The sequence below is a fragment of the Zea mays genome, chromosome 9, assembly GCF_902167145.1.
Source record: "Zea mays cultivar B73 chromosome 9, Zm-B73-REFERENCE-NAM-5.0, whole genome shotgun sequence".
Lineage (NCBI taxonomy): Eukaryota > Viridiplantae > Streptophyta > Magnoliopsida > Poales > Poaceae > Zea > Zea mays.
Genome location: NC_050104.1, coordinates 124,984,659 through 125,000,060, shown reverse-complemented (window position 1 = coordinate 125,000,060; position 15,402 = coordinate 124,984,659). Strand labels below are relative to the sequence as shown.

General features: G+C 42.9%; 2 protein-coding genes and 2 non-coding genes across 4 annotated transcripts; 1 reads left to right on the top strand and 3 right to left on the bottom strand.

Moving 5' to 3' along the window:
* The first annotated feature begins 6,130 nt into the window (after nt 1-6,130).
* LOC100282216 (prostaglandin E synthase 3) lies at nt 6,131-8,633 on the top strand. The gene is made up of 6 exons (NM_001155128.1): nt 6,131-6,373; nt 6,851-7,034; nt 7,198-7,357; nt 7,455-7,483; nt 7,557-7,632; nt 8,353-8,633. The coding sequence occupies exons 1-6, from the start codon at nt 6,369-6,371 to the stop codon at nt 8,427-8,429; spliced, it is 531 nt and encodes a 176-aa protein (NP_001148600.1). The 5' UTR covers nt 6,131-6,368; the 3' UTR covers nt 8,430-8,633.
* Nucleotides 8,634-12,290: 3,657 nt separating this feature from the next.
* Nucleotides 12,291-14,605, bottom strand: LOC100192774 (40S ribosomal protein S9-like). Its single transcript, NM_001137970.2, has 3 exons — nt 14,458-14,605; nt 13,642-14,023; nt 12,291-12,733 (listed from the first exon to the last, which is right to left on the bottom strand). Exons 1-3 carry the CDS (start codon nt 14,483-14,485, stop codon nt 12,562-12,564), a joined length of 582 nt encoding a protein of 193 aa, NP_001131442.1. The 5' UTR covers nt 14,486-14,605; the 3' UTR covers nt 12,291-12,561.
* Nucleotides 13,141-13,228, bottom strand: LOC111590204 (small nucleolar RNA Z162). Its single transcript, XR_004852916.1, has one exon. It is a non-coding gene; the product is annotated as a small nucleolar RNA Z162 (small nucleolar RNA).
* On the bottom strand, nt 13,321-13,410 carry LOC111590203 (small nucleolar RNA Z161/Z228). Its single transcript, XR_004852915.1, has one exon. It is a non-coding gene; the product is annotated as a small nucleolar RNA Z161/Z228 (small nucleolar RNA).
* Nucleotides 14,606-15,402: the final 797 nt, after the last annotated feature.

Genomic DNA, 15,402 nt, shown 5'->3' with positions numbered 1-15,402 from the left:
GGTCGAGCGCGTGGGCGAGCGTGAAGGGGGGAGAGGCGAGGTGGCCGGAGTCGAGCGTGAGAGAGGTGGAAGTCCCGCGACCTTCGTGTTCGTCCCGCGCCCAGGTCAGGTGCGCTTGCAGTAGGGGGGTTACAAGCGTCCACGCGGGTGAGGGAAGCGAGCGGCCCCAAGAGAGCGCCTGTCTCGTCCTCGGTCCCGCGCGGCCAACCCCTTTTAAGAAGGCCCTGGTCCTCCCTTTTATAGTCGTAAGGAGAGGATCCAGGTGTACAATGGGGGGTGTAGCAGAGTGCTACGTGTCTAGCGGAGAGAGAGCTAGTGCCCTAGGTACATGCCAATGTGGCAGCCGGAGAGATCTTGGCACCATGCTGGCGTGATGTCGTGGCTGTCGGAGGTGCGACGGAGCCTGGCGGGGGACAGCTGTTGGAGCGGTCAAGTCCCTGCTGACGTCGTCCTGCTTCCGTAAGAGAGCTGGGGGCCGTCGTCGTCACAGAGCTGGTGGAGCGCCATCATTGCCCATCCGACGGAGCTGGCCGGATGGGATGTCGGTCTTGTTCTCCGTGACCCGAGTCGATTCGGGGTAGGATGATGATGGCGCCCCCTGTTGACGTGGCGGGTCTGTGCCCTAGGCAGGGTGACGTGGGGGCTCCTCCGAAGCCGAGGTTGAGTCTGTCTTCTGTTGCCGAGGCCGAGCCCGAGCCATGGGGTCGGGCGAGGCGGAAGTCGTTCGGCCGAGGCCAGGGCGGAGTCCGAGCCCTGGGGTCGGGCGAGGCGGAGTTTCGTCGTCTTCCGGGTCTTAGCCAGAGTCCGAGCCCTGGGGTCGGGCGGAGCGAAGTTCGCCGTCTTCCGGGTCTTAACCCGAGTCCGAGCCCTGGGGTCGGGCGGAGCGGAGTTCGCCGTCTTCTGGGTCTTAGCCCGAGTCCGAGCCCTGGGGTCGGGCGGAGCGGAGTTCGCCGTCTTCCGGGTCTTAGCCCGAGTCCGAGCCCTGGGGTCGGGCGGAGCGGAGTTCGCCGTCTTCCGGGTCTTAGCCCGAGTCCGAGCCCTGGGGTCGGGCGGAGCAGAGTTCGCTGTCTTCCGGGTCTTAGCCCGAGTCCGAGCCCTGGGGTCGGGCGGAGCGGAGTTCGCCGTCTTCCGGGTCTTAGCCCGAGTCCGAGCCCTGGGGTCGGGCGGAGCGGAGTTCGCCGTGGCGCCTTTGGCAAGGCCTGACTGCCTGTCAGACTCACTCTGTCGAGTGGCACCGCAGTCGGAGTGGCGCAGGCGGCGCTGTCCTTCTGTCAGACTGGTCAGAGGAGCGGTGGAGTGACGGCGGTCACTTCGGCTCTGCCGGGGGGGCGCGTGTCAGGATAAAGGTGTCAGGCCACCTTTGCGTTAAATGCCCCTGCAATTTGGTCAGTTGGTGTGGCGATTTAGTCAAGGTTGCTTCTGAGCGAAGCCAAGGCCTTGGGCGAGCCGGTGATGTGTCCGCCGTAAAAAGGGGGGCCTCGGGCGAGACGGAAGTCTCTCGAGGTCGGCTGCCCTCGGCCGAGGCTAGGCTCGGGTGAAGCGTGATCAAGTCACTCGTGTGGACTGATCCCTGACTTAATCGTACCCATCAGGCCTTTGCAGCTTTATGCTGATGGGGGTTACCAGCTGAGAATTAGGCGTCTTGAGGGTACCCCTAATTATGGTCCCCGACAACATTCAAGACATACTCACCAAGTTTGGGATGAAGGATGCCAAGCCCATCAAGACACCCATGGGAACCAATGGGCATCTCGACCTCGACACGGGAGGTAAATCCGTAGATCAAAAGGTATACCGGTCGATGATAGGATCTTTACTCTATTTATGTGCATCTCGACTGGATATTACCTTTTTGTATGCATGTGTGCAAGATTCCAAGCCGATCCTAAGGAAGTTCACCTTAGGGCCGTGAAACGAATCTTGAGATATTTAGTTCATACTCCTAAGTTTGGTCTTTGGTACCCCAAGGGATCCACTTTTGATTTAATAGGATATTCAGATGTTGATTGGGCAGGGTGTAAGATTGATAGAAAGAGCACATCAGGGACTTGTCAGTTCTTGGGAAGATCCCTGGTGTCTTGGGCTTCAAAGAAACAAAATTCTGTAGCTCTTTCTACCGCCGAAGCCGAGTACATTGCCGCAGGCCATTGTTGCGCGCAATTGCTTTGGATGAGGCAAACCCTTAGGGACTATGGTTACAAATTAACCAAAGTTCCTCTCCTATGTGATAATGAGAGTGCAATTCGCATGGCGGATAATCCCGTTGAACACAGCCGCACTAAGCACATAGCCATTCGGTATCACTTTTTGAGGGATCACCAACAAAGGGGGGATATCGAGATTGCATATGTTAGCACCAAAGAACAATTAGCCGATATCTTTACCAAGCCATTAAATGAGAAAACTTTTACCAAACTTAGGCATGAGCTAAACATTCTTGATTCTAGGAATTTTGATTGATATTTTGCACACATAGCTCATTTATATATCTTTGATCATATATCTTTCATGTGCTATGACTAATGTGGTTTTCAAGTATATTTCATGCTAAGTCATAGATTGAAAGGGAAATGGAGTTCTTCGGCGAAGACAAGGCTTCCACTCCACTCCATCGAATTATTCATCCTTCGCCGACACTCCGCACCGCTCTTCACTTTGGTATAATCTTCACTCGTATATTCTTTGCCAAAGGGGGATAGAAAGTAATAAAGGGCTTATATTTCACTCACAAGTATCTGTTTTTGGCGATTCATGCCAAAGGCGGAGAAAGTATTAGCCCAAAGCAAAAGGACCGCACCACCACACCAATTTCAAAAAAAATTCGAAACAAGTTTAAGTTCTTTAAATGTTTTTCAATTCTATCTCAATTGGTAAAACCCTCTTGAACACTAAGAGGAGAATTTCATTTGAGGGGGAGTTTTGTTAAGTCAAAGGAAAAGCATTTGAAACAGGGGGAGAAAATTCCAAATCTTGAAAATGCTTCTCAAAATCTCATTCATATACCTTTGACTATTTGCAAAAGGATTTTGAAAACAGTTTTCCAAGAATTTACAAAAACAAAACTAGTGGTGCAAGCGTGGTCCAAAATGTTAAAAGAAATAAAGCAATCCATGCATATCCTATGAATGTATAAATTGGTTTAATTCTAAGTAACCTTTGCACTTACCTTATGCAAACTAGTTCAATTCTGCACTTATATATTTGCTTTGGTTTGTGTTGACATCAATCATCAAAAAGGGGGAGATTGAAAGGGAAATAGGGTCAAACCTTTTTCCTAAATGATTTTGGTGGTTGAATTGCCCAACACAAATAAATTGGACTAACTAGTTTGCTCTAGATTATAAGTTCTACAGGTGCCAAAGGTTCAACACAAACCAATAAAAAGTCCAATAAAGCGTTCAAATAAAAAGAGCAAAAGACAACCGAAGGCAGCCCTGGTCTGGTGCACCGGACTGTCCGGTGTGCCACCGGACACTGTCCGATGCACCAGGGAGATCGACTCCGAACTTGCCACCTTCGGGAATTTGGGAAGCCACTCCGCTATAATTCACCGGACTGTCCGGTGTAGCACCGGACTGTCCGGTGTGCCATGCGGAGCAACGGCTACAGTGCCAACGGTCGTCTGCAAAAGCAACAGTGAACAGTGCGCGACTGCGCGCGCAGAGTCAGAGCAGGCGCCAGAAGGCGCACCGGACAGTGAACAGTGACTGTCCGGTGCACCACCGGACTGTCCGATGGCCCCACTTGTCAGAGCTCCAACGGTCGAACCCTAACGGTTGGGTGACGTGGCTGGCGCACCGGACTGTCCGGTGCGCCCTTCGACAGCACCTTCCCCAACGGCCACTTTGGTGGTTGGGGCTATAAATACCCCCAACCACCACACTTCAAGGCATCCTAGTTTTCAGCCAACACATTCAATACAAGAGCTAGTGCATTCAATACAAGACACAATTAGAGTGAGTCAAAATCTCTCCAAGTCCCAATTCCACTCAAAGCAATAGTGACTAGAAGAGAGAGTTTTGCCATGTTCATTTGAGCTCTTGCGCTTAGATCGTTTTTCTTCTTCCTCTATTCTTGTTCCCAAGATCTTTGTAATCAAAGTAAGAGACACCAATTGTGTGGTGGTCCTTGTGGGGACTTAGTGTCCTAATTGATTGAGAAGAGAAGCTCACTCGGTCTAGGTGACCGTTTGAGAGAGGGAAAGGGTTGAAAGAGACCCAGTCTTTGTGACCACCTCAATGGGGAGTAGGTTTGCAAGAACCGAACCTCAGTAAAACAAATCACCGTGTCATCCGCCTCATTTGCTTGTGATTTGTTTTTCGCCCTCTTTCGGACTCGACTTTATTTCTAACGCTAACCCCAGCTTGTAGTTATGCTTAAAGTTTATAAATTTCAGATTTGCCTATTCACCCCCTCTAGGCGACTTTCACTGTACATGTATCGTAGACGTGTCACCATGTGTGTACCCGTGCATGATCGGTGATTCGTCGGTTTCTAAGGGCTGTTTATTGGTTTCCTGTAAAACGTTGCAAATCGACTAACTTTTTTATTTAACATTAGTTTTTAAATTCGAACGAGGAGGAGGCTCTCTCTCTCCACAGATCTAGGGGAGCGGCAGTCGACTCCCTCCCCTTGAACTTTGTGCACGCAGTCATTTGTAATAGAAAAAATGGTAAATGGTGATGTATAGGTATGAAAAATAATATTTTATGGTTGGAGTGGCTATAGAGGGATAATTTAGAGGAATCTATTGCGGAAAGAGTGAATATAGAGAATGAAATCTTGCTGACGTGGCTGCATAGTAGCATATAGGGGGATTTAGAAGACACCGTTGCGGATAGGCTAAGCTGCTAGAGATAGATAGCCGTTAGAGAAAAATTCTTGGAGAAATATTAACTCTATGGGCTAGTTTGGGAACCTTATTTTCCCAAGGGATTTCTATTTTCCTATGGAAAATTAGTTCATTTTTCGGGCTAGTCTGGGAACTCCATTTTCTCATGGGATTTCTATTTTTACAAGAGAAAATAAACTAATTTCCCTTGGAAAAATGGAATTCCGTTGGAAAAATGTGGTTTTCAAACTAGTCCTTTCCTGAGAAAATGAAAATCTTTTGGAAAAATATAGTTTCAAACTAGCTCTATATGTAAATCTTTACCGTCGATGTAAGAATGTTTCTTTAGTGCCATCTGAAGTTGAGTATAAGAACACAATAAATTTTTGTCATATAAAGGGCACAACTTATGTGAATAAAAAAACCAAAGATTTTCTCCTGATATTGTTCAAATCTTGTAGTCAGTGAAATAATAGATCAACGGATAAAAACAATCATTTAAATTTTATAGCAAAAAAAATGGAGACCATGTGCCATCGCTTCCTTTGCGCTGACAAGGGACAGACCTGATCCATTCATAAACTTGTTAATTTTGAATATATCGTTTTCTTAAATTTAAAATATAGCATCTATATTTAAATCTCTATTATATTTGTTATAAAAAATATATTCAATATTAAATTAACAATTATATTTGTATACCATAATTATTGATATTTTATATATTTGTTCAAACAACAAAACTGTGAGGGACAGAGGGAGTATGGCTGCGTTTGGGAAGCCTTAGATTCTAGTATTGAGTAACGTGTCTATTATCCCACATTATCTAAGTTCAACTGCATACTCAGATTTTATAAAAAAATCTGTACGGAAATGAGTACCGTTTAGCTCCTTTAATAAATATTGTGTATATTATGAGTATCCGTTGAAACCAAAGCCGCCCTATATCTCAACTACACGTAGTGCAGTATACGAATTTAGGGGGTGTTTGGTTGCTCCTGCTAAAGTTTAGCTCGAGTCACATCAAACGTTTGACTTTTAAAAAGAAGTATGAAATATAGACCCAACCAACTGGACTAGATTCGTCTCGTCTTTTAATCTTCGGCTGACAAATTAGTTTTATAATCCGAGTACATTTAATACCCAGAACAGAGGTTCAAACATTCGATGGGACAGGAGCTAAATTTTAGCGGGGTGTAACCAAACACCCCCTTATATAAAATAAAAAGGAGCAAAAATCCAGGTGGCTCTGGAGTCTGGGCTGGAAGGAAATAGAACCATCTAGAGACTTTTGGAAGCACCAGCAGCACTCGCGCAATCCCGCAGTTTGACGAGTTTGCCCCCGTCGCCCTCCATTCTCTCCCGCTCCGCCGCTTCGTCTTTTTATACCTCCTGCTGACGGGACTGCTGACTTCGCACCCAGGCCGCGGCCGCATCCTCTCCCCATCGGCAGTCTTCCCCCAAGACGTCTAAACCCCAATCCCTAAATCCCCGACGCAGACCACACGACGCGCACCTCCGTTCACGAGGCGGAAGCATGAGGTACAGCTCGATGCGATCTTAGGGACGCGGTGTGATTGTTTTTTTGGTGCTCTTCTGGTTGCGGCGGGTGGGACGTGTGATTGTGTGCGAATAACATGGTGCTATTTAGCCCGTAGGTTCTCAGCGGGTTGCCTGTTCTAGTTTGTTGGGTAAAATTGACCTGGAGACACGGATGCGCCTGAGAAATCTGTTACTAGCTTGTTTAGCGTTGTCGCTAGGAAATCTGAAACTACCAATCTTCTGATTGATGTAGCCATGCTCTTGTTGCTTTCCGTAATCCTACATCTAGCGCTTATGTTTGTGATTAATACTGCTTCCTTAATTGGGGTGGAATATGAGATGATTGCGCCAAACGGACAGTAACCTGCAAGTTGCTGGTGTTGTGAGATTTGAATATTCTGTGGTAGCATCTGTTGCTTATGCACTACTACCTGCTTAGCGATGAGATTTGTTGACTTTTGAGTGTTGTTTTTTCAGTCGCCACCCGATCACTAAGTGGGCACAGAGGTCCGACAGGGTGTTCTTGACGATAGAGCTGCCCGACGCCCAGGATGTGAAGCTGAACTTGAAGCCTGAAGGCCATTTCAACTTCTCAGCTAAGGGCTCAGATGACTTGCGCTATGAGTTTGACATTGAGCTGTTTGATGCTGTGAATGTGGAGGTTTGTTTAATATTTAATACTACATGCTTTCTCTTATGGATGTAGCATTTCAGTTTCTAATTGTATCGGTCTTGCTGTTTGGTTAGTTTAATATTTAATACATGTTTTTCTCTTATGGATGTACCATTTCGGTTTCTAATTGTATCTGTACTCCTGTTTGCAGGAGAGCAAAGCAGCTATTGCCCCAAGGACCATATGCTACCTGATAAAGAAAGCTAAGAGCGGGTGGTGGCCAAGGCTGCTGAAGCAGGAGGGCAAACCACCTGTGTTCTTGAAGGTTGATTGGGACAAATGGCAGGACGAGGATGATGAAGACGCTGGATGTTAGTGTTTCATTTTTGGTTGATTATGTTTTCCTTTCCTTACTACTGCAATACTATTTAGTTTAGCTTGAAGTAACATATATTATTCGTATTGCAGTTAATGACTTTGGTGGTATGGACTTCTCGGTAAGTGTCTAGTGGAAGCCTCCTTTGACGATTAAGGTGGGAGCAAAGTTTCATGGTACTTTCGTCATTGTAGAAACTGGACATAGGAGGTGCTGATGACGACGATATTGGGGATGATGAAGATGATGTGGTTGAAAGTGCTAACAAAGGTACATCGTTCTCGTTGTCATCATGATTATTTATTTGCTCAAGGGCAGTTGTTGCTGGATTTAGTCGTAGCTTTACACTATCATGGGAGTCCTGACATTCTACTACTTATTTGGGTGATTTGGATATTGGAATAATCTTGTTGGATGCCCAGAATTTATTTCTGAAGGTGTATTGACATAGTAGCCTAGAAGGTCTTGCAACCTTAGTATGAATAGTTCACTGACCCTTTTCAAGTGACATCAATAGTAGCATGCAATAGCTCACATATCACCCTGTCAGCAAAGAAGGATGGAATGTAGATTTCAATTTCTTTGGTTGTTACTTCATCTTGATGTTTGGCTGCTAAATGTTTTGACAATGATAGTTCAGTCGTCTGTTGTGGACGGCAACACCTCATTTCAACCTGCTAGACCCAGTTATTTGTGGCATGAGGATTCTTAGGCATGAATGTGCCAGTCTTATGTGTTGATTTCTGCACCAGTGTGATGTATGGTTTAAGTGGTCAAGTGTTGATTTGTATATGACTGCTGCTGCTGCTGCTGAACTTCAGCATTTGTACAGTGTATTTGTGTCATCAGATCCCAGTAGCAGCAGCCTGAGAGTCATATTAGAAGTCCAAATTGTTTTGCTCTTGAAGACCATTTCAGCCTTGCACTGGTTCCATTTCTTTGCGACGCTCAACTCTGGAACTAATCTTTGTGTTGGGGGATAAAATGCAGATGAAGAAGGAGGTAAGACAGAAGAGAGCAAGGAGGAGGAAGCAGCTCCTGCGGCTGCAGAGGAAGTGAAGCCATGAAGAATCATTTGACTTTGCTCCGCGCCATGGGTGTCCACGGTATCTAGCTAGGCTAGACGTTCCCTTGGATTTTTGGTGTAAAATCTGGAGGTCGAACCACTCACTGCCTATTGAAGTAAAGGATACAAAAACAGTTGTGCTGTCTTAGTTTTTGGCTGAACCCTGTGAACTGCTGCTACAATATTTGGTCAGAGTTTATATGCATCCATCATGCGACGCAGCTTGTGGTGTGGACGTGTGTGGATTATAAAAATAGGTGTGGTGCCGCTCGTCGGAAGTCAGAACATGTGTGATACCGCTTCAACAAGTGTGACGCTGCTAGTGTAATAGAAAGATTGGGGTGGGGGGGGGGGGGGGGGGTTTGGAGAGGATTTAGACTTGTAGGGGATTTAATCCTCTTCAATTCCTATGGATTGGCACAAAACGAACAGCATCTGAACTGGATGCAACTTGCCATGTTCCATATAGCTGTCGACCTAGCTCGACTCAACTCAGCTTTAGATTTGTAGATTAGTAATAAGGCATAATGATTAAGTTTGATAAATTCATAGAGTATTGTTAATTTTATGACAAATATAGCTAATGATCACTATTGGTGCTTGTTTTATGTCATAAATGGTGGTATATTTTTTACATAAATTTAAGTTACATTAAAATTATTTGAATTAGAGCAAAGTTAGAACAACAATGTTTTAAAACAAATGTAGCAATTACTCCTTCCGTCTAATAAGATTATGCTTACGTTGTCTTATCTTTTTTATAGATAGTACTAGGTTTTTTATATACTTGTCATATCTAAATATCTAAATATACAGTAGATATGTGTCGTACTATGTATCTAGATGATACTCCTGTCAACAAGATATCTAGCGAGATGATGAAGAGATTTAACACTTGTCATCCTAGTGGACTGGAAAGAAGATACCCATGTGCACCTGAATAATTGAATAATTTGAAACAACAGGAATGAACTTTAGAAGCATGTGCCAAATCATAAGGCTGACCAATTATCAAATAGCCATCTAGCATTAGGCGAGTGTTAAAAATAGATTCGTCATAAAAAAAACAAAGAACAAATGGTTACATGGATGCACAATCAATAGGCAGCTATATACTTCTTTCACTTCATTGCTAAATTTGGAGCTTAGTAAGTGCAACTAGGCCCTAAATAAATTTTGGTGAATTGAGCTTAAGAACTAAAAAAATTTATAAGACTTGCATGTGTTTAATCATAATTCACCATTATGTGTTAGACTCACATCTTTGTATGATCTATTCTAAAATAAATACATATCTTGCTCTTTGTTGAGTACTATCAATATTTATATCTCTAAATAAATTTAATATAAAATATATAATGTGATTAGTTTAATGATATCTATTTAGTAGCATAAACATTAGTGTGTTATCTATAATATATAACACTATATAATCCACCACTTTAAACTTTGCAAAAAACACCCAATTAAATCACCCCACACTCATAACTTCCACTAAATCCACCAAATAAATTACACTCGGTTCAAATCGTTGGATAACTCTCTCTCGTTTATTCAAATCCAATGAACAATACTATTTGAATCATCCCTCATCCATCCACCTCTCCCTCCCCGTCCCCCCACGGCCCCACGTCCCTCCCGCCACCGCCGTTGTTGACCCCTCCCCTTCGGGACCGTAACGTTGGGCTATATGCTAATATATATAGGACAACACTATTCATAACCTAGGGTGATGGACCGGAGATTTCTTGGACCAAACATAATTGATCTTGCGTGTCTGACTCATCCCCGCATGCCAGTGCTAACCACCGCACCCCAATCAACCTACGTGTTGCAACCATCCACCGCACACTACCCTCACACGCCCCCTCCCCGTTTTGACCGGACGACTGAAACTGTAACAGTAACGGAATGACTGAAACTATAACGGAATAACTTAAATTATAACGAAACAGATAAATGAGTGAATGACAGATTGTACTAGAATGATTGAAACTTTAACGTTAATGTTAATGAAATTATTGAAACTGTAATAGAATGACTGAAACTGTAACTGAATGGCTAAAAAGTGAATGGATGAGACTGTAATAAAACAACTGAAACTAACGGAATGTATGAAACTGTAGTAAAATGACTGAAATTATTAATGAAATGATTGAAACCGTCACCCTAATTTAATAGATGTGAACAGATTCAATAAGCAGATTAATTGGAACCAGCTGAACGGCTGGTTAATTAGCTCAATTAGATAGTAGATCTAGGTGATGCACAAATTTATTCATCACTTTATGTGACCGATAGAGTGCGTGTGCGTAAATTTAAAATTGATTGATCTCTTAGAATGCGGGATATGCATTTATTTTATGATGGAGTGAGTAATATTTAAGAGCGAATTGATTCTCCTGCCTAGCTTTTTCCCTTCTATTTTGTCGGTCGAACTTAGGACCCATAGTGTTAAAATAACTTGCATCTAGAAGTTAATATAAAATCTGAATCTAAACATGTTCGTTTGGCTTCAATCCGTACCGGCTTCTACTGGTCTTTATGGATTGTAGCTGCAGCAGTTCGAACAGCTGATTTTAATATGAAGTGAACAACCTGAGATCTATAGGAGGTGGCGGACTCTCATCCTGCACGGGAGACAGCTTTCATGACCTTTCTCGATCTAGACAATGATTAAGCTTTTTTTTAATATACTAATACCGTTGGCCCTGTACTGGCCAATTTTTTTCTATAAACTTTTTCTCTATTACATTTTTGCTTACCACATGCTGTTTTGTTTCTACCGGCCTTCTAAGCTTTACTAAAACTGCAAGTAACTTAGCAGTTCATTCGTTTGAACTTTGAAGTATACAATCCTTTGTTAGTTCATAATAGCCAGCCTACAAAGTCAAAAAAAAATGGTCTGCATTGTTAAGTGCATGAAGTCTCAGCCCTATTAAATAAACATCCAGAACAGTGGAAAATTAGGATGCCAGTTAGTTGTGCCTCTAATTAGAATTTAGAAGTAAGACACACCTTGACCTTGATCAAAATTGTGCCCATGGTATGGAAAACATTTAACACTACATGGACTACAATAGAACAAATGGAATACACAATCTGCCGTCTTATTGATCCAGACAAGTTAAAGGTTCTAGACTGCTTGTTGTCTATTGTCAATGAGAGCATCATGGGACAAATGGAATAAACAACGAATAGGGGCGCAGGGCGTGTCACATGTGGAAGGTGACTTCGGACGCATCATGGGGAGCTATGGCCGGACCAGCCGAGCCTGCAGTTCAACACGGGGAACTTTCTCAAGCACGCGCCGATGGCAAGAGCGGCGCCATGTACGAGCCGGCGGCTTCCCAGCCGATGTATACCGCCCTGGCCAGCTAGCTCTACAAGCACTACATCATCTACAAGTTCTTCATCAAAGTAGAAAAAGCTATTTTGCCTGGAACTTGTGGTTCGGTTCATCCAACTATCCAAGTTAACATTTCAGCCATTGAATAATGTCTTAGATGAATACAGGCTCATGCCACTTTCAATTGACAACTTTATGTCCAAAATGTCTCTGTTCCATCGTGATCTTTTGGGTTTGCTGATAACCTCATTTTTACCCTTATTCGTGTTTTTTTCTCAATTTTGCTCTTCTAGTGCTATAGATCATAAGAGCAAAACTGAGAAAAAAAAGATAAAAATTAGAAAGTTGGCAAAACTAAGGGTACAAATTTAAAAACCGTGTTATTTATTCAGAAGGAAATCAGGCCAATCAACTAAGATGTTAGCTTACAATTTGCAACGAATACTCCACCTGTCTTTAGAATTTTAACACAGATTAAGAATACAACATGTCGAGTGCGTAGCTATATATAAATAAAATACTTCGAAACAACATATCCCAGATCTATATATCGGAGTACACACTAATATCTTCCTGACAGAAAGTGATCTCATGTAAGCAGCAGTGCAAGCTCACTGAATTAACATGTGTTCATCGGATAAACAACTTCGGCAATGAAGAGTCTTAGCAATTACAGTTCTCAAAATTTTAAATTGCAATTTTTCAGAAACCTCGGCAGCCAACTTTTTGTTTTCATGTAACAAAATTAGGTCCCTAACAAAACGAAGGAGCTAGCATCACATGATCACTCTTCCTCTTCGTCGTCACCGCCTCCACCAGAAGCCTTCTTTTGGTTCTTTCTCTTCACCCTTCCAGGTTCTCCACCACCAAGTGGGCTGGTAAGAGAGAAGTCGATGTGCTTCTCTGAGTCAACTCTCACCATGAATGAGGGAATGTTGACAAGTTGCCTCCCAACTCTGCAGAAATGGAAGAGTTACATTGAGGTGAAATTGCTGAGAGAAAATAATGTATGCTTTTGAACATGCAATTTGAAAATCCATGCATCCAGAACAGAAAAAAAGTATCATAAGCACCAACAGGCACAATTTAACGAAATCACACATTGGTGTGGATTCCAAAGAGTGAACACAAATCAATCATGTTGATGTATTTGCATTAAAACCAAGTAACTTCAATGCATCATACATCTGAACTAGTTATGCAGCGAGACTCATGGTGATGGAGTCACTAAGTTTCTGTGCATTACCATAGCAATATCTGGTAGAGATAACAAATAAACTTGACATCATAAACCAACAGGTTGACGGAGTCACTAAGTCTAGCCTAGTTCTCGCATCAAGAACTGTTTGCAGCAAAAATCATATTGGCACTCAGAATGAAAAGGACATTTGATTCACTGGCCTTTTGACCTCATAGATACATTAGCAAAATTAGTTCCTCACTGTGCCACCTAATATAACAACTGCACCTCACAAGAAAGTGTAAAATGTAAACAAATGAAGAAACACAAAAATATTAAATGTCTCAGAAACAAAGAAAAAGGGAGCATCAGAGAAAATATGACTGCAACATTACACACAAAGTGTCTCAGACGACCGTCGTGAGTTGCATAAAGTTTCTCATCATATGCCCCAGAACATAAACAGGAAGATAGATAGTTTAATTGACAACAGCACTTATAAAACAGTGTGCTCACACAAACTTATATACACCCACAACCTTGTAAGAAAAAGTTATCCAGTAAAATACAGGTGTAAATACTACACATCCCATGGCATTAGCTTTGTTTAAGTAAATGTGTTACTAGTTAACCATCATATCACAAAAACATAATCTTCAGGGGAACAAATCTTATTGTTTGTACCTAATGTGGCGTTGCCTGATGAGCACACGAGCATGATGAATGGACTTCGCCATGCCATTCTTGAAGACAATGGTCTGAAGGCGGCGCTGCAGAAAGTTCTCAACGGTGAGTGCAAGCACATAGTCAAGCTTGTTCTGGCCCTCACCGAGAAGACCATAGCGGTTCATGCGGCGCAGGAGTGCCTCGCCCTCAAAGATACGACGGGGGTTCTTCTCATCAAGGGTGAGCAGCTCCCTTGCAGCATTTCGGATGCGGCTGAGGGCATACTGCACACGCCACAGCTCACGCTTGCACCTCAGGCCATATTCACCCACTAATTTCAACTCAGCATCAAGGCGCTCCTTCTCATAAGGCCGCCTTGGCTTCTTGAAAGTCTTACCATCTGTGTCACAGATTATTGGAATGAGCGAAATAAATAATGACGATATACTGGTCATCAGCTAAAATGCACAAACACAACACTCCAAAATAATAGCACCACAATCACAATCCATCGATTCGTTTCTTATCCAAGTCTAATGTTTGTCTGTTTATGAATGCAATTCAGGAAAGAATACTTATATCATAAAATCCCAAACACAACAGCTTGGCGAGCATTGTAAATGAAGAATGAAGCGTTGCTTTAAAGTTTCTATATTGATGATGATAAATAAACGAACAGACTAACCAGCTACAGTTAAGCACTCAGACCACCAAACTCTAGATTAAAAATACAGTGCGATATTTTCAGCTGGTCCTCAACATTAGATCCTACCGCCATTACGGAATAAGATCAAACGGGGGGAACAACCAATAGGGAGCCAGCGGGTAGCTTACAGTTGCGATAGAAGTTCACGTGCACCATGGATGACGCTGCCCACGCCGCTCGGCGGCCGCCGCCTGTCTCTGCCGCCGCCGCCGCCGCGAGATGTGTTTGTGGTTTGTGAGGGGTGTGGCAAGGAGATCGTAGACGTGGCGTTCTTATATAGGAGGAGCTAAAACCTAACCCTAGCGCTTAAGGTTGTATTGGACATCCTCTGTGGGCCTTTTCGCGTTAGGATGGCCTGGTTATCCTGACGGGCCTTCGGTGTACAGTTTATGCAACAAGGCCACGCATAACTCGGTAGGCATACAACTAGATGTCTACCCATATTAATAGGGTGTTTAGTTCGAAACCATTTTAAATAAGTTGGTGTATAATAAGTTCATTTCATAAATTTAATGGAATAAATCCATTCCTCATATTATTATTAACCATTGTTCTATATATTATTAATCATTATTCTATAAAAAATAAAATAGTGATAGATTAACTCATTCATTCAACAAACCAAACAAAAAGTAATGAGTGAAAAGATGATAGACTATATTGTTCTTCACGTTATAAAATATAATATGTATGGACCGTATGCATACTTTTGGCTCTCCAACAGATGACTGATTGAGAGATTACTCAAAATCGTTAGCCTTTCTCCCCTATGCATTTTACGTGGCCTAATTGGCCCATTTTTTGATTGGATAGGTATTTGCAAGGTTTGCATACCTATCCTTAGCAAAACCCTATTTTTATTTTATTTTAGCACTCAGCGTCTAAAGGTATGTTTGGTTTAGCTTTTGGTTTTGTCTTTTATCCCTTAAAAGTCAAACCAAATGACTCGATCCAGAAAGCAGTTTTTTTAAAAGTCGACTTTCTTGTAGTGGAAAACTAAAAACACATCTTAACCTGTTTTTAGCGAATTTTAGATGGAACTATGAAAATATACATGAAAAAACTTTTAGCAA

Bases quoted from the DNA above. Each gene is read 5' to 3' on its own strand.
- LOC100282216 (NM_001155128.1), top strand. The intron at 7,358-7,454 runs GTTAGTGTTTCA...TTCGTATTGCAG, and splicing joins GGATGATGAAGACGCTGGAT to TTAATGACTTTGGTGGTATG. The intron at 7,484-7,556 runs GTAAGTGTCTAG...TCGTCATTGTAG, and splicing joins TTGGTGGTATGGACTTCTCG to AAACTGGACATAGGAGGTGC.
- LOC100192774 (NM_001137970.2), bottom strand. From the start codon at position 14,485: ATGGTGCACGTGAACTTCTATCGCAACT. The intron at 14,024-14,457 runs GTAAGCTACCCG...TCTGTGACACAG, and splicing joins CGTGAACTTCTATCGCAACT to ATGGTAAGACTTTCAAGAAG. The intron at 12,734-13,641 runs GTACAAACAATA...CCATTTCTGCAG, and splicing joins ATCAGGCAACGCCACATTAG to AGTTGGGAGGCAACTTGTCA.